This window comes from Athene noctua, chromosome 3, assembly GCF_965140245.1.
Source record: "Athene noctua chromosome 3, bAthNoc1.hap1.1, whole genome shotgun sequence".
Lineage (NCBI taxonomy): Eukaryota > Metazoa > Chordata > Aves > Strigiformes > Strigidae > Athene > Athene noctua.
Window position 1 is genome coordinate 62,170,084 of NC_134039.1, and position 24,340 is coordinate 62,194,423.

The window sequence follows — 24,340 nt, forward strand, 5'->3', positions numbered from 1 at the left end:
ATGGAAATGAGAGCTGGAAAATCTTTGAATTAGAACCTCTTCACAAAAATTAATTCTTTTGTGAGTAAGATACCCTGCTCACAGTAGAAAAGTTGGTTTTGAATTGGGATTCCTACCACTTGCTACACTGGAAATATATTGTTCATTGTAATGATTGCCAACTAATAGTATGCCTGTTAAGTCCAAAGTGACTATGTAACTCTCTTCATATTTTGTTGAGGTACAATACTGACACAAAGTAGATGTCTAACAGACAAACTCTCCACATGCACTAAAAAAAATATATATTTCACACTTCAGATTTAGATTTCTTTTCTGGAAAGAATTGGCCTTGAAATACATAAGAATTGTGTATGTGTCTGAAAACTTGAAACAAGATCAGTCCTTCTAAAATGGACTGCAGTGGCACTTACTGCCTGTTCAGTTTTAGCAATGCAATCTCAAATAACCTTGGGCATGCTTACATTGAGGATTTTTGCATTTATGCAAACATTAGGCAATTTGTTAAATCATTACACTATGTATTGATTGCAAACATTTAGAAGTCATCTAAAAATACAGTAAGGTTATTCCACCAATGCATGAGGTGAAAAGTGTATTTGGTATTAACTTAGCCTGTGACCACCTTTTATTCTTTATTTCTGTAGTAACCAACAGGTGGGACCATGAATTTACATTTCAGAACAAAAATTAAAAACAATAGACTTAAAGTAAGCTGATGCCAGTCAGAAGGGAATAATATTAGTTTATTTGTAAGCTAAGCAGATATAATTTTAATTGTGTTACAAATTTCATTGAGAGTATATGAAACAGATGATGTTAAAATCTTGTGAAATATTTGTAAAAGTTAAAAACATCACCAAAAAAATGTCAGTAGAACAGCTGGAGAAAAGCTTATGCGCTCTCCAAATTGTCTGTATTTTCATCAGTTGTATACATGTCTAGTAAAATAATTATCACGTAAATTAGCTTTCCCAGAAAGATTAATTGTATCTTTAGATCATCACAACTACAATGTGATTTCCATCTCAAATACATCCAGTGATAAAATTTCAAGAAAGTAAGTAGTTCTCCCCTTTTTTCCCCGTTTCACCCAACATTATCACAGCAAAGAGGTAGACCTGAGTCTTGTGCTAAATCCTAGTAGATCTTCTGTCCCTTTGTAAGAAGTTACAGTATTTGCATTCTGACACAAGGATCTGTCCTCTCCTGCAATTCCTCCAAGTCTGAACTCCAGTTTCTTGGGTGCCCTGATCACTGCACAGCTCCTGCTTAACGATCATGAAGGAGAAGGTTATTTTTTGGTTATCCTCATGTATCTGACAGCGTATGTCCAGTAGCAGTGAAGATTCATGACTGCTCTCAAAATCTGCATCCTCTCCTGTGGCAGCTGTGCTCCTACAGTCAATCATAATGTCACTATTTTGGCAAATTTCTCAGAGCATTTCCTTCCCCTACTGCTGCATTCAACTTCTTTGAATTTGCTCCAGGGACAAAGGAGGCTACAAGGGAATGAATTTGGGTGGGGGGTAATACAACTGAACTCTTATCTCCTAATTTTTCAGCTTTTTTTTTCTTTTTGTTTACCTGCTCCATCTGCAGACTCTCAGAGGACACATCCTCTGAGCAGCACAGGGAATAGATGGAGTCCTATCCCACATTCTCCTGTGCTACCAATGTCGTAGCAGCCATTTATAGCATTTTTTTTCTGGAAAGCTAGCAGATATGGACCGCTTCCAGCCACAAGAATGTGCTGACCTCATGGAAAAAAGTATGATTGTAAATATGACAATTATAAAAGGGCAAGAAATGTCTTTCATTACAGATAAACATCTAAAGGCATTTCAAACTTAAAATTTAATAGAAGTGTTTAAATAATCATTAAAATAACTATTTTCAAACTTTATTTCCATGCATGCCATATGACCCAGCATTCAGGATTTTATGAAAATCAACCAGTCTGCAAGCAGGAAAACTGCTTAAGTTGATTCCTTGTGCATTTGTGGCTTACAACAATGCCTAGTAAATTGTGTTCACCAGCTGAAGCTTTTTCCATGACTGGGGAACTCATTGCTCTCGTGTGTGGATTTTCTTGAGTCTAATAGGTAGCAGGTTCATACTGCAACCTTTCCTTCAGTGAAAGGAAGAAAAAAACCCAAACTATTAGGGACAACACAGCATTTAAGGAGTACACAATTCATCTCTAAAATAACAAATTTTATTTCAGATATAGGTTGAAATTAGTCGATTAATTCAATAGAGACATGGCAGAGTGAAAGGACAGATAAACAAGTGTGCACACAAACATATGGATAGCTCATATAAGCTTTTTTTCCTTAGGAAGCCAGGATAAAATATTTCAGTGATTAATACATAAACAGCAATTGCTCATATCCTGCAGACTTTCAGGAAATAACTGAAATCTGCAACTAAATTTAACTAAGTCTGTAGCAGATAAAATTAACTAAAAGATGAAGTTATAATTGCCTGAGTCTGTACACAAAGTCAAGCTCACAAATAAATGGCAGTTCCATTTTCCTGTTGACTGTTAAAGCAAATTAATTATCTGGGGTCATGGATTTGTTTCCAGAAATAGAAATGCAAATCTCAGTATTTGAAAGGTTTTGTAATAATTAGAAAAGGAAAGTGATTTCTCAGATAGATTACCATCCAGCCATAATACTCCTGGGCCAAATTTGCCCTCCTGAGGATCATGTCATGAAAGTGAAGTTTCTGCAGAGTGCTACACTAGACAAGGGTAACATTATGTATTTGATAGTCTCACCCAGCATTTTCCTAGGATCCAGCTTTGGATGGAGTTTCCCATTACATAGAGTTGATTGCCCAGAACAAATACGATCATGCTGTAACCCTTACATGGTTCTCAGTCTCCAGACAATTTAGTTATTTAACTAATGTCCTCCAATAACCATGGTGTGTAGTACAGCTGGAATGATAGTTATTTCCTGCAGAGGGAGAGTGAGGTTGTGGGTGATACCCCTGCAGCAGCAAAAGGGGTGGAATATGGGAGATGGTGAAGTCCATGGCAGCTGGGAGGGACAGCTGGACTGTGAGACTGGGATAACTGGAAACAACAGAAAACCAGCAGCAACAGCAGAAAAATAGCAGGCAACAAACAGGAAGTGAGAAGGAATTACAACAAAATAGTTGAAAGTGTGTGAGGAGATGTTTTGCTGATTAAGCATGCCAATTAAACTCAGACACCAGAGTGAAAAGAGTAGGTGTATTTTACTGGTGATAACCAATGTAACAGTGTATTACAGAAACATGCAGTAAGAAAAGGCAGAATAGTGCACTTAAAGCAACAAACAGGAGAATACAGGGTAATGCATCAAATCCTTACTACATGAGAGAGAGAATAGTGATTAAGAAAGACACATCACCCCTTGCACACGTTACCATCATCCAGCCCCGCAGTGGCTGGGCAGCCCCGGTTACGGCGAGGGTTTGGAGAGCCTGTCCCGGCAAGGGGGAAATCCTACGCGGTGCGTCCCCCATAGGTGAGGCTGACAAAGTCGCTGTGAGCGGGTCCAGCCTTATATACCAGAGATCGAGAAGCCAGAATAGCTGGCACCTTTGTTTTGAGTGGAGAATTTCTGGTTTCATTCTCCTGTTGGATTCCACCCAAAGCCTGGCCAGGGCTCAGGGGGAGAACCAAGGGAGTTTCTAACAAGGCCAGATACTTGGGTTCTCAGCCTTGAACAAGGCTAAACGAGGGAAGTTGGATACATTCTCTCCTCACTATGGATTATATTCTGTCTGAGCTGCATCTTTCACTAGCGAGTTTAGATATTTTATTAATGACTACATGCTAAGTTATAGCAGCTTCAGCTTGGGGCCTATTGTTCAGGCTGTAGTATTTCAATGCTTTAGCACTTTTTACATCAGCATAAATGGGTTGTACAATACCTACTACCACAATGGTTTTCAGTTATAAAATATACAGGATTCATCTATATATAGGTGAACTCTGGCTTGGGCCAGTTGTCCAAGCCTTAGCACTTCAGGAGACCAGCAGGCCTGATGCTGACACTGGCAGACAAGACAACGAGGAATGATGTCATGTGCAACACATGCTCGCAGCAGTGAACTGTGGTGAATGGATTCTGGCACAGCAGACAGGACTGCTGTAGTGCAGCAGTGGCAGGTGCCAAAGAAAATCAAAATGCTCATCTCTAGTGGTTTGAGAGCTACCTTGTAGTTGTACGTAGGCTCTGTTGCACCACTGCCTGGTGCCACTTAGTTGTCACTGTGTCTTAAAGGCTAGCCCTCAGTAACAGACAGGTTCTGCTTTCTGCACTCCATACATTAGCAATCTTTGCATCCAACAGGGAGTGAAGGTCCCTTATGAGAAATCAAAGCACAAGAACCTACCAGCAGTAGAGGAGACCTGGAGGATCAATCTAGGGATGGGCTAGGTAAGTCATTCCTGATTTTTTCCAATCAAAGCATTAGAAACCTTTCCTTGAAAACAAAGTAACAAAACAAGGACTACAGGTCTGGAAACACTGGATTAGGCAAGAGTTAAAAAACAGAGTACTGTAGAAACTACGCAACAGTGAGAGTCCTAAATGGGTACAGAAAACCCCTGAAACCATATAGCTTCGAGAACATAATGGATCTGGAAGGAACAAGGAAAGGGAAAGACCAACGGATTGATAGCAGATGGAATACAAAAATGGGAAGGATGGAGTGAGATATGTGGCAAACTACCCTACATATGAGAAGAGGTAGAAAAAATTGGAATAATAGAAGAAGGAAATTACAGAGATCTGTAACGGGTAAGGACCGAAGAGAGGGAGAAGGTTTAAAAGTCTTAACTCTATATGAGTAGTGTACATCAGAACATAAATCCATGTTTTTAATATTTTTTTCCTGTCAGATGAAAACTAATGAAGCCTATGCAAGAAATTAGCTTTATGTAGATCACAGGAAAACTGTAATATTCCTTTATGCCATCATTCTGTTACAAGTGATGATACATGATTTATGTGAAACATTTGCTGGAGAAATGCCATCAACATTAATAACGTTATATCAATAGGAGAAAACAGCAGCTCCTGTGGCCTCTCTTCCTTTCTTTGTGCTAAGCAGGTCCCTTGCTGTACAATGTCAATTGCAATTCACAAATTGAATTTCTTTTTACCTTGAGTTCACTGTTGGTGTTTAGTTCTTTTTCACTGTATTTGCATCCCAATAAACACTGTAATTAATCCACATTTCCTTACAAGGAGCTATTCTAATTAGGCTGTTCTAAAAGTTGGGTTAATCAATAGAGTTAATTATTTACAGTTATACACAACAGGTAGCTTTCCATTGTAAGAAGAGTTTATTTTTTATGGCTTGAGTGGATAATCTCTTCTTAAATGTCAGTATAAACTCAGTTCCATCAGTATGTCACGATAAGCACCAGTTATACACACAATCTCACTGAAGTTGGTGTGGCTACTCATTTGACTATACAATATGAATTAACATTGACAGAAATAAAAAAATGGGACAGTTTCTCCATCTCTCTAAAAAAAATGCTGAAGAAGGCTACAGGTAGACAAATAAATTCTTGTTTGCTTTTCAACAGAGTTGAATTGTATTTTCATCTGTATTCTATTACATAATCCCCTCCTATCCCCTGCTGTAAAGCACTACAATGAACAATTTTTGAAGAAGGTTCCTATTTTTATAAAAGCCTCTCGCATGTTCCAATAAACCATGAAACATAAAGCAGGGCACCTTGAAGGCAGCAGCCAGTCCCGCTAGTATTTTGTCTTTGTCATTCTGTTGGCATGCCCGAGTTTCATTTTCCTTTTCCACTAATGTAGACAGCGCACATGCTATTATTAAAGGGAATGACTGAGACACAAAACCCAAGAGCTGTGGTTCTTGGTTTGCCTGATCTGGGCACCACAACAAACAGGAAATTCTTCACTGTGAGGGTGGTGAGACACTGGCACAGTTTGCCCAGGGAAGCTGTGTCTGCCCCCTCCCTGGCAGTGTTCAAGGCCAGGCTGGATGGGGCTTTGAGCAACATGGTCTAGTGGAACGTGTCCCTGCCCATGGCAGGAGGGGTTGGAACTGGATGATCTTTAAGGTCCACTCCAACCCAAACCATTCTACGACACTACAAAAATATCCTTGCACAATAGCCCTCAGTGAAGATTTTGCTGGCTATTCCCAAGCTTGAAAAGATGAGAATGTGGCAAACTCAGGCATGAAAACTGGACCATAGGAGAAGTAACAAGGTCCCAATGTCCCATGTCCTATGATTTTGGTAATGAAGCAAATGTTAAGAACTTATTGTATGACTGTGTTTCAGTTGGGGTTCTAACAGCAGTCTTTGTATGGTATTTGTGTACAACGCTGTTCTTTTAGACTTCTGCTGCATGAAATGCACTCCCAAATATGTCTATGAAAAAAATTTTTCTTTAAAAAGCATTAAAGCCACCAATGAGCGTAAAAGACGGTGACCCTATTGATTCAGATTTCCCTAAATTCACCTAGCTATTCTCCTAATGAATATAGGATATCATTACTTTGCTGTGGTTTTGCATAGGCCAAGTTGTCTTGCTACATCAAACCCTTTCACTTCAATAAAAGTGCAGGTATTTGTCTTCCCAGGAAGGGTCAGTCTGGTCTTCTACATAACAAAATGGGGCCAAGCAATTTCTCACACAGAACTTAAAAAATTCCTATACGTGTGTCAGAAATTGTACATTAAAGAGTGATCTGCATGAGCAATAATACACAGATTCTTTCAGCTAAGGCTAACTGAGCTTAATGACCATCTGAAAACTGTTCACTGGTGTGTATGAAACTAGTTGGTATTTCTGTTTTGACAGCACAGACTACACGGCTAATGATGGAGTGAGTACAGAAACTGACCACAGCACTTTTTTCATGGAGTTGATAGTCATTGTTATACCTTTTTTTTTCCATCTGTAATGACACCAGAATTTAAAAAAAAATAAATTTAAAAAAAGCGCCTATCTATACTCTGTGTATTCGAGACATAGGTAACATTGGTCTTCATAAAAGCCACATACAAAATTTATGCTTCACTTCCCAAAATGCAGTCATCCTTAGCTAACTACTCACAATATAGGAACGTAAAACATGAGAAAAAAATGCCTTTTTCCATCGGTCCTGACAACACTCAAAAACATCCCACACAAATTTTTACTCAGACTTGGCTTAAGCATACACTTTCTTTTCTTGCTTGGATACATATGGCACAGATGGGAACACGAAAAGGAGATAAAAAGCATGGCGGAAAGTTAGCCCGTTCTGCTATCGCAGTTCTTATGCTCCTCTACCTACACCTGACATCATGCAAACCCTAAAAATTCCTTTCCCCAGTCAAAGACCAAAATGAATAAAACCATCAGTCCATGATTAGAGCAATAAATATTAGATAGTCATAAAACAGTGATGAAATAAACTATTTGGGAGATTGCATGAAAAACCTCAGCCCCAGGCATTTCAAAAGAAATTACAGTAAGAAGTACTGTAAATGGATCGCAATCACTGCTATCAGCTAATTATTTTTTGCTACTCTGAACAGCGATTCTAAAGCCCACAGGAATTTATGCTCTTGTGTGCCTGTAACGTTGTTACTACCCCTGTTACCGATGCGTGCAGAACAGAGCAGCTCCTTCCACCTTGTGTCACTCGTGAAGAGACACAGAAATTTGAGTAACTCCATTATTTTCTCGTTTCTTATGTTTTTTACGCACTATTACCAGCTGTGAGCATCTAAAACAACGAATAAACAAACAAAAGCATGAAGTCTGTCCAAAAAGCCGCAAGTTTTTCGCTTCATTTCGCCAGACTTGCGGCGCTGCGCTCGGGTCCTGGGGACCCTTGGAGGGCCGGTAGCCCCACGCCCGGACTCCGCCTGGCGAAGGAGGGCTCCCGGAGAAAAACCGCGCGGATCCCAGAAGGCGGGGGTGCCTCCTGGACGAAACGGTAAGGGCCGGGCCGGGGCAGGACGGGGCGGTCGCCCGCCCACCGCAGCCCCAGCGGCAGCCCCGCGGGAGGCGCGGTGCACGGCGGCGCCCGTAGTTTCTGGCCGGCGCCCGCGCCCGCACTACATTTCCCGCGAGGCCGCGCGCGGGAGCGCGAACCGCCGCGTGCGTCAGCGGCGCGGGCAGCCAATCGCGGCGCGGCCGGAGCGAGCGCCGTCAGCCGCCAATGTTGTTTTCGCTGAGTCGAGCCGCTGGTGTTGTTGGCGCCGGCGCCATATTGGAAGGGACGAGCCCCCGTTAGCGAGAAGCCCCTTGGCGCTGGCCCGGCCGCCGCCATGCTGTATCTGGAGGACTATCTGGAGAGTGAGTGTGTGCGGGACGGGGGTGCCGGGCGGCCGGGCACGGCCGGTGGAGGGGAGCCGGGGGGGAGCCGCGGCGCAGAGGCGGCGCCCCCCTCCCCCACGGCGGTGACTGACTGACTGACTTCCTCCCTCCTCCCCCTCTCTCCCCGCTCCCCCGCCCCTCCCTGTGCCCGCAGTGATCGAGCAGCTTCCCATGGATCTGCGCGACAGGTTCACCGAGATGCGCGAGATGGACCTGCAGGTGCAGAGTACGTGAGTCCCGCCCCCTCCGCCTCTGCCCGCCCCCTCCCCGCGCCCCGGCGCCCGCCCCGCCCCGCCCCGCCGGCGGGGGGCGGCCGCGGGCACCGCCTCGGTCGCCGCGCCCCGCCGCAGGGCGCGGGCCCGCGGTGTGGGCAGGAGGGAGGGGAAGGCAGAGGAGGGAAGGAGGGGGCGAAGCGGCGCCGCCGCCGGGGCGCTCCGACCTGTGTGGCAGCTCCGCTCCGCGCCGCCGCCCCCCGCGCCGTGGCCGGTCGCGCTGGCGCCCCTTCCCCACCCCGCGCCCCGGCTCTCCGGGGCGGGGGCCCGGGCGCGTCTCGTCGGCGCCGGGCGTCGTATCCTCCGCGCAGGGCGGCGGGCGCTGGCGCGGCTGCGGGAGGCGGCGCTGCGGAGGCCCGGCGCGGCGCGGGGAGCCGCCGGGACGCAGCGAGGGGCGGGGCGCGCTCGCCCGGCTCTGTCAGCCGACCCCGCCGAGCCCCGGCCCCCGCCCGCGGCCCGCCGCTGAGCCCCGGCGCGAGTAGGATCTTACAGGAGTTTCCCTCATGGGCTTGTGCTGCTCCTAAAGGCATTTTCGGTGGCACGTCCCAAAGTCTTTAGATTTTTGATCCCTAAGAGCAGTGATGGTGGTTTGGAACATGAGTTATGTCCCGCTCCTTGAGCAGGTGGTGGTGTGCCGTCTCTGAAACTTTCCAGCCAGGTCCCCTCATAATAGCTTGTGTGAAGGCGCTGTTTGCTTAGCCTCTCGTGCTTTAGCTGACACGTAACCAGGTCTACAGCCTGCCTGAGGTTCTGTGTAGATCACTTCGTATAGCTCTGCTGATACCCTGATACGGTGCATTGCCTTTTCATCTTTTCTAATGTAATCTCGTCTGGGACTTAGGTGTCCCGTAACGCTCAGTTAGGTGTTGCTGTCATTAAACACACAACTGATACGTTCATCTATAACTGTGATGAAAAGGTCTTTGTTAATGAAGCAGTTACTGCACAAAAGATAAGAAATCATCGATACGGAAGGGTCAGACTATTGTAAAGAAGAATGAGAGAAAGCGCAAGGGTTGAAATAGTAAGTGAATGCTGTACAGGAATACAAAATGCAGCACAGATCTTGGCAACACCAGTTTAACCTATAATACTTTGAAGTGTGGTCTCAGGCTTTCCCCTGGATATTACTTTAGTGGACGCAGCAGGTGTGTTTATCAGACTTCACTGACACATGCTGAAGTGGCTATATGATTTTCTTGGATATTACTGCCGAAGTGCTGTCTTGAGTTCAGTACTTAAAGTTGTGGGAACAGGGCAATGACTCCTTATGGGAGATAACGCCTCTGAACTATCACTAGGGAGCACCAGGGGAGGGAGTAAGTGGCTCACTGACTCAGATGGTTCTGAGGTAAGTTAACAAATTTTATTTTTGTTCAGTAGGCAGGCAAAGAAGCTAGTAGTTTTTCGAAGTGTGTTTCAGAACTGACCCAGCTAGCGCTGCCAAGGTTGCAGTAGGGTCATTTCCTCTGCTCTAACTGGAAATTACAAGTAAGACTCCATATTGTTTTACTGGAAGTAGCAAATAACACACAGACTATTGTATACTAAGACTAATCTTAGGCCCAGAGGAAAAATTCTCTCAGATCTTGGTACTTTTGTAATTCTTGCACAATGAGTGACAAAACATCCAAAGGCATGTACAAAACTTCTGACTAGCATCTCTCCAACATCACCTGCAAAACTGGCTGCTGAATGCTACATGCCAACCTGGAGATTGTTCTCATGCTGTGACACAGTGACTTGCTGTGAAGATTCAGTGTCTCGGGAGTACTTGAAAACAGTACTTTGAGTGATGCTCTCCCAGAAACCTACGTGAGTTGTAGTTCAGACGTAACTGTGCTGCTGTGTTTTAGAGTCAATGTTAACTTTATATTCAGTCCTATTTGCATTACATGGATTTCTAATGGGGCAGGTAGGTGCTGCTGTTTGTGGTTGGAAGAAATGATAAACCAGCTGTACCTACTATATGTCCTGATCAGGCTGCTGTGGAAAAAGTGAAGACCCTCCGAGCTGTGACTTGACTCTTGAGGTTTAACTGAGTTCCGCACGAAGCATAAAATGTGTTTCTCCATTTAAGTTCAAATCATGGATTATCGGGCCTCCACGGTAAAATGTCAAGCTCTGGAAAAAGGCCTCTCTTGTAATAGAATTTCTGGCACCTCTGTTGGGAAATCTGATCTAAGAAATGAGTATCTCAGAATATAGTATCACAGTTAGATGAAAAAGGTAGTGGGAGGGAGAAAAGGTGAAGGAACTTGAGGGTACCAGGGAGAACTTTTCATATAATTTAGATCTGAGCTATATTACCCTTTGCCATTTCTGCTCTTCTAGGAGAGACCAGGTTTCTATGGAGGTTTTCCCTTATGCTGTTTCACACAGAACTGATAAGTGTCCTCAATAAAAAATAAAAAGGGAAGAATTTTTTTTTTCTTCATGTTTATGGAGCCATTAGAATAAGCTGTTTGCACTCTGAGAATAGGAGGTAGAACATTTTGTCTGTTGGTTTTATGGACCAAATTATAGTAATTTGGTCAAACAAAGCTTTCAGAAGCCTCTACAAAAAGTGTGTGCTGCTTGTTTGCTGATCAGGCTTCTTAATCTCCCTGAAAAACACCCTCCAAGTGGAAAATGCTCATTGTACAGATTCTCCTACCTCAACCCATTTTACACCAAGACTGACTACTTCATTTGCCTACATCTAAATAAAGTTGACGTGAGCCTATGTCACAAGTGTTCTGGTTTGGGATTAATTGTGCTCTGTCCAGTCACTTGTTAGTTTCCTCTTGGTTTTGATGCCGGACATTTCTAGCATAGGGAAGATTTATAAATGTTTTTGATCATTCAGTATGAATGACTTTTGGTTATTTATGTGAACAATTAGTTCTAGTTGTGAATTTTCACAGTGAGAAGATCTTTGGGCTCTGTTGGATTTGAAGAATTAACAATACTTGGGGATTCATGAGTTTCTTGACCTAGTTAATAAACTTTTGGGGGGAGGGGGAAGAGATGGTGGCCATCCTGTGATCCAGTTTTAATGGTGGTTTCTTGAAAGTACCTGAAGTGTTTCAGACCCAGAGCCTAAAGTCTGTAGGTAATTGGTGCACTGTCACCTTTAATTTGAAACTGCTGTCTGGACAGTATCACTGAGAGTGCTGTGAAAAAATTTTCAGTACTATCAACTATCCTGAGACTAGAAAGGATGTCAGAGCTACTCAGACTGAGGCAGTTGAATGGTTTTGGAAATATGCAAGCTGTTGCATGCACAAGTGTCCAGCAGTCGAAATAGTAAACTCTGCCTTTTTTTTTTTTCTTTTTTTTTTTTTTTTTTTGAAGGAGGATGGAGGGAAAGGGAAGGGAATCCCCATTCCTATGTCAATAAACAACAAAACAATTAACTTACAGTTGACGTTCTCCTTTCTTATGATAGTTAGAGAGTTGGTGGCTTTGTGTTTTCTCTTATGACATTTCTCAACTTCATGTGAGAATCCTATCCAACTAGTATTTCATCAGAGCATTTACCCCTTAGTGCTACCCTGTGGAGGTGGGGGGAATAACTTTGTGAGTGCTTTCAATTTGCCCTCACCCTTCTAGCATACAATGGAGAGGGCCTTGGCTTAAAGGCAGTGACTTGACTCTTCAGTTGCTCTACCTTTTTGAGGCACTAATTTTTTCAATTATTTGGTTTTGTATTTGACTGTTTCTCTTAGGAGAACATTTTGTTTCCTGCTCAGTTTGTAACTGGCTAGAATGTTCCAAAGTCAGCAGTCTAGAGCCCTGGGTGAGGAGTTGGGGTCGTGCTTTAAGTCACTACCACTGCTCTTAGGGACAAAAAACCTTTAGAACTTGGAGTCCTGCCTGTCCCATGCTGGAGAGCACAAGAACCTTGATGAGAATCCTACCAGAATGCAATTCTGCTTCTTGGAAATTAAGGTAAATATTTCCCTCCTCTGTCTACTGTCACTTGGTTGTTTTGGTTTTTTTAGTTTTTTTCCTCTAATAGTTTGCACCTCAGTCCTGTCAGCTTTGTTTAAGAAAAAAAATCCACCTTATTTCATAATGTTTATGTACATGAGAAGATAATGTTTGTCTTACTCTTTTCCTGTGATACAGATGCAATGGATCAGCTTGAGCAGAGGGTAAATGAATTTTTTATGAACGCAAAGAAAAACAAACCTGAATGGAGGGAAGAACAAATGACATCAATAAAAAAAGTAAGGATATCACTGGAGTGGGTCACATTTTTCTTTAGCAAACAAAGATAACATTAGGAAAAAATAGCTTATGATTGATGGAGACTTCATGCAGAACTGTGACTTCCCTTGGGCTTTCACAGAGGTGGATAGAACTACCTAGAAGGAGAAAAATGACTGAAAGGTTTATTTGATCAAGTATTTCTCTCAAGTTTTATTCAGTATCTGCTAGCATTTTAAAAATTGTGACCCTGAAATTATGAGGAAACCAGGTACTAAATTTTCAGCTCAGACCTTTTTTTTTTCTGCTTGCATGACATGAAGTTGTGCAAGTTCATTGTCTTTCTTTGAGAGGATATTTTTCAGGCTTAGCTTCAGCATTTTCTATGATTCTGTCTATGTACTTGTACATTATGTACAATATGGTATACGTAGCTTTAGGAAGGGAGGAATAAGAAGATGGATGTGTTCCATTTTATCCTTCAACACTTGGGCATTGGTGGTAGTATTGTTAGCAAGGTAGTCCATCATTTTGTCGGGAGAAAGTCCTTTGTAGTCTCCTACACTTGCTACTTCAGCCCACTGTTTGGTCAAGGTATTTTTTTTTCCTTAATACAAATAGATTCCTGTATTTAAAAAAAGAAAAAGTCAGTGCTCTGACTTCACTGGAGTAAATGAAAAATTTGGTTTGACTTTAGTTGAACCAAAATTTCAAGTAGTTTTCGCCTAAAGAAGATACTCTGCAGTGGAAATAGAGAATAAATAAGCACTTAAACCTGTTTAAATCTGGAGTAAAAATGTGTAAACACACTTTTTTTAAAAAAAAAAAGTTTTGTCTGTGGATTTTCCTTAGAGCAGACTTTAAAATTGGCTTGCTTTATTCAAATTATAACACTTAGTAGTTATATAAATGTATTTTAAAATAATTTAAACTATGAACTATAGACATCCTTATCTCTGTTTAACTACTGTGCTGGAAAGGCTTCCTCTCACAGCACTGTTTGGCATAATTTTGAAGGACAGTAGTATCTGCAGTGGTCATAAAGATCCATACGAAGTGAAAGACATCATCTCATTTTGAGTCTGTAACTTTATGCTGTGTAATACAAAATAAATCCAAGACTATTTTATTTCCTGGTAGCATTTTTTGCAGAAATCTCAATACCACTTTAGGAGAAAGGGTCCACATCTTGTAGTTTGGCTTTTTCTAAGGCACAAACAATAAATTGGTATGTATTGTATCTCTCATCTAAACTTTAGCTGATTGTTGTTTACAGTAGAGTTTCATAGTCTTTCTGAAGCTGACTTGAATTTCTCCTTTTAACTTAGATTTTGTGCTGGATAACAGTAGCTTGAAATGACTGAAATTGACATTCATAGTTTTTAAAAAATCTCTTTATAACAGGATTATTATAAGGCTTTGGAAGATGCAGATGAAAAAGTGCAACTGGCTAATCAAATATATGATTTGGTAAGTGCACAAAGGGCTTGTGTTGAATTACCTAAATTTATGCCCTAAGGAGTTCTAAACATTTTGATAAGCTCTACAGCTGTGCTACCTATACTGTTATGTTAGCTTCATACAGATATTTTGCTGGCTAAGTAAACATTTGGTATTTTATTGATTTCTAAGGATTTTGTTGTTTTGGGTAGCAAGCTCACAAATACAAAACATACAGAAATAAGGTCTTCATGCATGTTGATTTTGGTTTGTTTTTTTTTTTTTTTCTGTAAAGAGGCCACAAGCAAGTTACTCTTCCTTTTAGCATATGAATTTTGAATTTTAAGTATATTTATTTTAAATTTTCTCAGAGAACAGAACCTGCAAGACAGACTGCACTAAGATATAGTAGACATAAACCAAATATTTCTTGTCTGCTTTTCTTTCACTTCAGCTAATCAAAAGTTGGTTACAAAAGTTGGAACTTACCCCTCTCTTTTGGTTAGCTGGTAATTGCAAAAACCTGTTCAGTTTTTAATAGTTTAGAGACAGGTACATTCTGCTGTGTGACCACAGATGAAGAAGCGTTTGGAGCATAGTGTTTCTTTCTGTGATATTGAGATTTTGGTTAATTTTCAGTACCCAAGAGAATGTCATAGTTTACTCAAATGCACAGAAGTCTTTACACTTTCAGTTTAGAGACCCTTTTACTCAGTACTTAGGGTTTACTGATGTGTGTGTACATCAGTACAAATTGCAGTTCAGTAAACTTAAAATTTCCCCAATGCTGGCCAACCTCTTCTAAAGTGCATGTCATATACTGTTCTTTCTCTTCCCTTTTCTGTAGGCGTACCCACAACATCCCCCAAGTCGTCTTAATCTTTTTTCACAAAATAATCACTTAATGCTGTGTCTTGGAACATTGCCTACAGTAAGAAGAGGGCTTCTAGCTGCTGAGCCAATATGCAGCCTTGTTGTATCCTGTAGTTGACTGCGCAGCTTAGGAGCAACAGCACTATTTTGGTGTTGACTCTAGTATCTCTGCTGAGTGTAGGGAAATGAAGGTGACCGAGAAGTTACGCTTCTGTGTGTTTGTTTGTGCTTACTGCTGCATGGAAGAGAATTGCTGGAAGGGAAGTACTTATCAAGTCTGAGTTTAAGGATGTAGATACTCATGTTCCAGAACTGGATGCTATTTATTGTTGCTTTGTCTCAAAAATAGGTAGACCGTCATTTGAGAAAATTGGACCAAGAACTCGCTAAATTTAAAATGGAACTTGAAGCAGATAATGCTGGAATTACAGAAATATTAGAGAGACGTACGTATACTTTTTTTTTTTTTAAAGAACTTGACAGATTTTCTGTCAATTTGCAAAATTAAAATATCATACACTTGTTTGTGGCTGGCAGTATTTGTGTTTAACCTGCATACTTTTCATCAGTCAGTGATTCTCAAATTGTAGTTTCAACATCAATTTTTACCAGTGAAGTCAAAATACAACTGAGTAATTAGAGTAACTTTTTTCACACAACTGTTGCACTTGTGAATTTTTATGGTAAGGTACAGAATTCTCTATACCTCTTTTTAGTGACTGTAGATATTCAGGCATGTACTTGAGCTTAAGCTTGCTTCCTGCCCAGTTGGAAGTGTATCATTTCTTACTTGAATTGATTGCCACCAAGTTGAGGAAGGTCATTATTTTAGTTACGGGTGTGAAATGTCAAGTAAAGTTAGGTACTCAGTAGTTTTCTTTTTTTAAAGGTGAGAGAATGGATTGTTTTGTAATGCAAGTAGCGAGGGAGAAGCATTTTGGGTAAGAAACCTGCATGCTTAACAAACATAGCAATGCTGGTATCCAGAACATGGACAAAAACATAACGTTACAGCTTTTTTACCAATTTGATGTAGAAGAATCTGGCCTTTCTGTGTGAATCTACATTTAGACATCAAGTTCAAATGCAATTATGATTTCTAAGTTGATTCTAAATTTCTAAGTTGATTTAACTACTGTGGTTACAGTGCTAAGAGGCAGTGACTGTTCTCATACCCACGGATAGCGGAAAGTAACCTAAATCACTTGAGGAGATTAGGAATAAATATTCTTCCTTTGAACTTTGTGGGGCTTTATCATAAAAGCTGGGAGGTTTTGGATATTTTACTTGTAATTGCTATTACAAATAACAGGCACAAAAAGACCCCTGCAGAGTAAGTGCTTTTAATGAACTAGCAACTACAGAGAAGGACTAGTATCTTTTAGATGGAATCCCAGCTGCGGTTTCTAAGATGCGAAGCTACCTTCAATTGAGCTTTGTGTTTGGTGAGGTAGGTAGAATTTCAGGAACTCAAAATAGAAACGTGCCAGACTGCATGTTGCATCTTTCCGGTTGGTGTGTGTTGGTGTTTGTGTTTAATAAAGTGAAAAGTGTGAGCCTCTTTAACATTTTAGCATTTTAACGTTTAGCTTTAAGAGTAAATACATATGGTTGAGGTTCCGCCAGAGGGCAGCACTTGGGCTAGTTCATAACATGATTGATGTTAGCTCAGCCAAAATACCTCCTTATGCTTTGAATCTCTTCTAGCATAATTTTCTTTGAAATGTTGTAATACACTCTCATGTATTTTTTGAAAGCACTGAAAAAGAGGTAAAGAAATGTTGAAGCCACAGATTTTGAAAAATGAATGTGAATTACTTTCTTGAATTGTATTCTGTATAAATGTAAGTTGGGAACTATTGCAGCTAGTTCAAAGTCTTTTTGCCAAAGATTGATACACAGATTGTTTCATATTGTGCTAAAGGAAATTTATGGTCAAAATCTCTCCTGTACTGTGATTGTTTAGCCTCATGGCTGATACTATAAGAAATGTTTTCTTAGACATAGATTTGCGTTTGGATTGTTGCTCTGTGTATTTTCAATGCTAAGAAAATTTGGATACTGATCTGAAGCCCTTCCTGTTGAATGTTAGTTCATCTTGAAAGAAGTTGCTAGTGCTTGGGTGTTTTGACTCAGTGTGACAAGATGCCTCAATACAGTTTGCCTGTTACCATCTTCTTTTCAATTCATATTGGTGCAGATTGCCAGTACTTTTGCTGAAGCAATCTCTAACTGTCACCAGCTTGTCTGCAACTCATTTGAGTAAGTGGCACATTGAGGGCAAAGTTGCTGTTTGTTCTCCTTATTGGCCTTGGATTTTAACTTCTTGATTTCAACAGTTGAACAGCAGCAGTCACTAATTTTTATTTTAAAACTGTTCTTTCTCACTGGCTTCTGGTTGTACTATGGGAAGGGTTTCAACTCTAGCAAAAATCCTTCTGAGTAAAATAAATATAATTGCTTAGCAGTTTGGTTAATATTATAAAGATTCATTTAGTATATAAAAGTCAAAACCATGCCAGTGATGTCTCTGAAATTTTCCTATCCTTTTTACCTCCCTCTCAGGGTCTCTGGAGCTGGACACACCATCACAGCCTGTGAATAACCATCATGCCCATTCGCACACTCCAGTAGAGAGTAAGTATTTGAGTCTTAAAAATATGTCCACTTTTAATGGTTCCTTATTTTTTTTGTTGAGTAATATTAGGGAAAAAAATGTTCAGAACTTTTTTCTTTTTCTCCAAACATTGGGGAGGAAAAATAAAAAAGGCACAATGCAATGATAATAATGTGTATTCAGAAGTGTAAGAATGGAATAATAAGGTTTTGCTGATGGGGATTAATTGAAAGTGCTGTTTCATTATGTCTAGTTATAGTTTGACTTTCAAGCTGAAAGGTTTTACATTTAAGTTCCCTTCGTTTCATTTAGAAAGGAAACACAATCCATCTTCTCACCATAGTACGACAGATCATGTTCCTGAAAAGAAGTTTAAATCTGAAGCTCTTCTATCTACCCTGACTTCAGATGCTTCTAAAGAAAATACACCAGGTAATCTTAATTGTCTTGCATTTTGCTGCTTTTTGATTGGAAGAAGAGAAACCCAGTTATATTTGTGAGTTTACTGCCTTTTGAAATCATACCCATTCCTCTGGGATTTTCAGTCATTTGAAACATGAGAAATTGCAGGCATTGTTACTCATCTGTGTTGTCCATGAAGCGCATCAGCTTTGTTGTCATTTAACAGCTGTATGTTGGCTGTTTCTCTTTATTTACACTGCTTGGAAGACGATAACAGTAGTTTCATTCAGCCAGTCGTAGAAATATAAGAGATCAATGCATTAATATTTTGGGAAAAAGAAACACACGCAACAATTTCCAAAATAAGGGAAAAGAATTTTCCCTCTTTCTTTTTTTAAGGATTGGTTTGACATGACATTCAGCTATAACAAAACGTAATTTTGTGTGTTGTCCATTTCAAGAGGTGAGAAGTTTTTCTGAGTAGTGAATAAAAAAATACCCCACAACTTTCTGACCATTTTAGGGTTCTTCATAGTTTCTTTCCTGAAAATAGAAGACTGTGAGATGTCTTAGTAAGTAAACCATCTTACATTTTGGAATTTAGTGCTGTTCATCAAGTTTAAGTAGTGCCCCTCATATCCATTTTACTTTTCTTTTGAAGGAACTTCACATGAGATGGCAAATAAAATGTGGCTATGTTTGAACAGCTGTCAGTCTGTAGATGGCTGTGGAAGTCTGCATTGCCTTAAAACTGTGATTTGTAGTTTTTAGAATTAAGACTGTTAAAAGTTTCACTTCAGAAACAGTATAGGTGTACAGTCAGATTCTTATCCTTTTCTTGATGGCTACAGTAGTCGGCATCATTTCCATGGAGATCGGTTTTATATAGGCACAGCAGCTGTGTCTGTTCTTTGATAGCTGAATATGATAGTGTGGACTGTCTTTCCAATAGGTCTACTTGCACATGAGGATAGTTGGGGAATAAACTTTTTTTTTTTCTTTAAGCCAATACTGGCTGTGTCAAATGACTTTTTAAATTTTTTTCCAAATGATCAGATTGGTCAGATGCATAAGCGGAGTTCCTACTCTTTCACTGGTTGTCATATATAACTCTTCTTAAAATGCAAAGGAATTTAGTTTCATTTTGAATTTCATAAATGTGTTCTGTTCATCAAGGGTGTCGAAACAGTAATTCATCATCCTCTTCAAACAATGCATACAATACAAACTCTTCTCAACCATTGGCATCATATAACCTGGGCTCATTATCTTCAGGATCTGGGGCCGGTGCAATTACCATGGCAGCAGCTCAAGCAGTGCAAGCCACGGCGCAGGTAACGTCAGAACATTCTTGTCATTCTGCCATCTGCTATCGATTAAGAAGAAAGACTAGTTAGTTGGGGTTTTTTTTAATCTGAATTTCCATGATCACTTTCAGCTGACCTGATTCAGTTCTCATCAATTTTGTTTATATGCTACAGTTTCATCCTGTAAAACTTGCAAAAGAGACAGCTTGTTTTCTAGCTTTTCCTGTGGGATATTCTTACACCTTTTTGCCACTTAGTGTACATCATTTTGTTAACAGGGTAACTAATGAACCTATGCAAATAATTAGGAGTTAGCAGCCTGGTATATGTCTTATGTAAGAGCTCTACTGTGTAATCTGATACAGTATCAGTATTCCTTTTAGATGAAGGAAGGAAGACGAACATCCAGTCTAAAAGCCAGCTATGAAGCATTTAAGAACAATGATTTTCAGCTTGGAAGAGAATTTTCATTATCCAGAGATTCAACTGGATATTCATCATCAGCTCTGGCATCTACATTAACACAGACATTAAGTTCATCAACCACAGATTCACGAAGTGGCAGAAAAAGCAAGTAGGTTTTCTTTACTTGACTGCAATTACAGCTTTTAAGACAGCTAAGCTTTCTTTTAAAGGTCATGGGCCATATTAGAAATAGCTCGTATTTAATATCGGTGAAAGAGGGGGATCAGCAGAAGGTAGGTATTGCCTGCTGGCTTTTTTTTTGTTCAGGGCTTTCTTCTGTTCTCTTACTTCTTTTTCAAGCAAATGCACTCCAAAGTTTTAAATAAATGTCTTGATTTGCTTTTTCATCTGTAGTATAGTCTAGTTTCTCCCTCTTTTTTTCTGTATTCTGGAGAGAAGATTTGACCTAATGGCAAATGTTAGAAATTGCTATGCAGTGGTTTGTGGATGATTTTGAAACAATCTGGAGATCTGCTTCATGCCACTTCACAAATAATCACAGGGCTTTCCATGGCTGACCATCTAGGACAGGAAACAGAATTAATTTTGTTTCTGATCAAAATGAAATTTAACAACATTTTAAACAACACAATGTCACAACACATTGTGACAACGATCACAAGTTGTACTTGAAAGAGTTTGTCTTAAAATGCCCATCCTTTTAAACTGTCTGGTGCTTTTTCTTCATACAAATTTGTGTGTTCACAGCTCAGTTAGTGATTTTGTCTTAGAAGCATTTTTCATCTGTGGATATCTTGGGTGGTCAGATCTGACCTATAAGCAAAAGTATAGAATTTGTATTCTGGCACTGTTCCTGTGGAATGATTGGTGATGCTTGAGTGGAGATTAACATTGAATCGGTCATCTTCAAAACACAGTTATCTATTGTACATGACACATGATATCGTTTATATGTAAATTCCTGTTTTATTGGTGACATAATTTTTATGGGGCCTTTACACCAAGGCTGTTGATGGAAAATTTTGTGAAGAAAAACATTCCTTAAAGCCATTGATTAGAATAGCATGTCTAGCACTTCTAAGCTGGTAAGACTTGTTTCCTTTTCCAAAGAGCATTCAGTGTGTCCATTTCAGTTCTTGCAATTGTTTAATGAAATCTTAGGGAATGATGCTTTGGGATTTACATACTGCAGTATTTAAGAGTCAACAAAGTACTTGTTTTGTGATCCTTTCACTTGGCAGGAAATGAATTTAAATTATGATGTGCTATTTTTCTTTTTTCCTTTTTTTTTTAATTTTTCCAGAAACAACAACAAATCTTCAAGTCAGCAGTCCTCATCATCTTCCTCTTCTTCATCTCTGTCATCATGTTCTTCTTCATCTGCACTGGCACAAGAACTGTCTCAGCAAACAGCAGTAATACCGGAGTCTGATTCTAATAGCCAAGTTGACTGGACCTATGATCCAAATGAGCCACGATACTGTATTTGTAATCAGGTAAGGATGGCTTCCAACCTGAAATGCAACTAGAGCTGCTATTTCACTGTAATTGAACTTCCTTCTCCAACTGCTAATTTAAAAACATTCTATTTGCATTTTTTTGAAGCTTTGATCTGTTTTTATTTACTTATTGGTAATATGAATAATGAACTCAACTGCTCAATCTAAAAACAAGCAAGTTTTCCAGTGATGTGACATGCCTGGAGAGTTTGAAATCTTTTAATGAAGACTTCAGGAATACTTAAATTAAAAATCGAATAGGTTCACAGTGAATTTAGTTAAAATTCTAAGTTAGTAAGGAATTTGCCTTGTCTTTCCTACTTTCCTTTAATAAAAAAACAAAGCAAACAGAACAAAAGCTAAAAAACTCTACCAAAAAAAACAAACCAAAACAACGAAACACATAAAGCCACCTGAAAACTTGAGAGCCTGAATGACAAACTGAGAAACTTGTATTTAAAAATACCTGTTCTTACTTCAAATACTTTTAAGAGTGTTGGCTTTTTTTTGAGTTTATAGAATTCTGTAATTCTCTTGAAAGTATATGATTGTTTCAAATAAAGTACTTGAAATTGTCATGTATGCAAGGGCGATGCCGAACATTAACGTAATATTGAAAATCAGACTGATAGTGTGCTGAGCACTGTTGTTTAGACCAAAATGTTTTTCATTCAGATTTTGAATGCTGACCTTTATAATCCAACCTGAAATACGCAGAAATACCTTCTTTTGCATAAAAGATTTTTAAAAATCAGTTTGCTGTGAACATGTGCCTTGGGTTGTGCATCAAAAGAAAAATTAAAATATTGTTGCTGCTGTTAATGGAAAAACTCCTCAAAGGAAGAAACTTGAACTTTAGCTCTTTGAAAACATTGATAGCTTTTAATTAGTAATATAATCATTATTAAGGTGTTTTTTTTCTTATTTACTAGGTGTCCTATGGTGAAATGGTAGGCTGTGATAACCAAGATGTAAGTAACAAAGTTCAAAAAGATCATGACAGGCTTGTGCATGTAGCTGTTGCTTGCAGGAGTTACTTTTCTTTAGAGGTTTTTTTAGGGTAGTGTGCATATGAGTTGAAGCATTCTTCAGGAAACCTCTTCATCTGTCTCCACAGTTCAAGTTCTTTTAGAAGGCTTCACCCTTTACTGGGAAGTTTGCCATCTTTAAAATGCCATTTATTTCTAGGAACCTTCAGCTATGTCACTACTAATATCAGTTGTCCCCTTCAAATAAAAAAGTTTTAAAAGAACAGTTGAATGTAATGATGTCGTTACTGAGATACTAATTTAAACCAAAGTGAGTGATAAGATTACTGTTGTGTCACATAATGTCAGATTAAGTATTTCAAAGCACAGCATACTACCTTTACTTAGTTATGGGAGTCCGTATATGACTCCTAGGATTTTTATGACTTTCCTTAGTCTATTCAGTGTATGTTAGGAAGTGAGATCCTCCTCTCTTCTTGTTTTGTCCAGTGACTTTGTTTGAAAATCAGAATCCATGCTTTTTTCACTCACGCTTCATTTTCATAGAATTGTATTTGTGATAGGTGTTTCAAAAAATCTGAAACCCTCTCTTTAACTCTGTTTTTACAGTGCCCTATTGAGTGGTTCCACTATGGATGTGTTGGACTGACAGAAGCACCGAAAGGGAAATGGTACTGTCCACAGTGTACAGCTGCAATGAAGAGAAGAGGCAGTAGACATAAATAAGTTTGTTCATTTGGAAAACACATTACATACTAAAGGTTTTATAGAGGACTTGGGAGGGGGAGGAACCCCCACCACACTTCCTTGCAACCACTTAAGGATTAACATAGCAGTCATAAGATCTTGAACTATTGATTTTGCTAGTTGTGTTTTAATATTGTAAGTAAATTATTTATGCACATTGATGTGCTACAGATAATATTCCAGTGAGCCTTGGATTGTTCCAGTGGCCAACATATGCAGACATTTGTACTATCAAACCATTTTCTCTAAGCAGTGGGCATTCTACAATTATTCAATCTTCAAAAAATTCCAATAAGTCAAGATTTTAAATGTATGTTTTATATTCAACAGATATATTCTGCTGCATGTACTGTACTCAAGAGCTGTTATGTAACACTATGTATATAAATGGTGCAAAAAGTCAGTGCTTCTGGAAAAAAAATGAGACAATGGTTTTTAAAATGCCTTTATAGCTTTGGTTCTTTATGAAACTTAATTCAGCAGGCTGAAGAAAATGGTTCTTGTATACAGCGGGCTGTTGTCCTCTAGGGTACTTGAGTATGTAAAAACAAAAATAATGCTGTAGAATAAAACAAACTTGTGCCATTAGTCTTTATATGTTTCTGCTCCAGAGAAGACACAGGCCATAAGAGGAAAAAAGGTGTTAAAGTGATGATAAATTTTTATACCAAATGTGTTTATTTTTTTGTGCAAGTAATCCTTTAAATTTGAATTGTATTAGGTGTTAAAATAAAACAACCTCAACTCCTCAAATTAATGTTTTCTTCACATTTGTCAAAAAAAGGTTTGTCCCTGAAATGGTTTCAGAATATAGCTAATTTTTCATAAGAAATTGTTACACGTGACCCATGTGAAAGATTGTTGTACAGGAGGACATTTCTCTGATAGTGGAGAACTAATACATACATAGACAAATGCTGCAATATCATTTGCCTTGATGTCTCTGTCTCCAGGCAACAAGTGGCACCTGCTTAAATGGACACAAAAGTCCTGTTTTCCATGTAGTTCTATAGTTATAAATAAAAATGTTATATTATTAATAAATAAATTATTAGTTATAGATAATTATATATGAAATATATTAAATATCTATATAAAGATATAAAAATATGTAGATTATTAGTTATAAATAAAAACGCTTACCCTGTCAACAGATATCTACAGGCAGGATTGCCTTCCTATTTCCTTGCCATGGATGGAAATACGAA

At 39.4% G+C, this 24,340-nt stretch overlaps 1 protein-coding gene across 3 annotated transcripts; it reads left to right on the plus strand.

Annotated features, from left to right (window-relative positions):
* The first annotated feature begins 8,200 nt into the window (after positions 1 to 8,200).
* Positions 8,201 to 23,879, plus strand: ING3 (inhibitor of growth family member 3). Of its 3 annotated transcripts, none has more exons than XM_074903157.1 (12): positions 8,201 to 8,345; positions 8,521 to 8,592; positions 12,752 to 12,852; positions 14,237 to 14,302; positions 15,495 to 15,591; positions 17,711 to 17,782; positions 18,075 to 18,194; positions 19,440 to 19,498; positions 19,855 to 20,045; positions 21,201 to 21,393; positions 22,329 to 22,367; positions 22,995 to 23,879. In XM_074903157.1, exons 1-12 carry the CDS (start codon positions 8,318 to 8,320, stop codon positions 23,109 to 23,111), a joined length of 1,155 nt encoding a protein of 384 aa, XP_074759258.1. In that variant the 5' UTR covers positions 8,201 to 8,317; the 3' UTR covers positions 23,112 to 23,879. The 3 variants fall into 3 exon arrangements, with proteins under 3 accessions (XP_074759258.1, XP_074759257.1, XP_074759259.1); XM_074903156.1 differs by having other exon boundaries at positions 8,203 to 8,345; positions 19,341 to 19,498; XM_074903158.1 differs by lacking the exon at positions 8,201 to 8,345 and adding an exon at positions 12,349 to 12,571 and having other exon boundaries at positions 19,341 to 19,498.
* Positions 23,880 to 24,340: the final 461 nt, after the last annotated feature.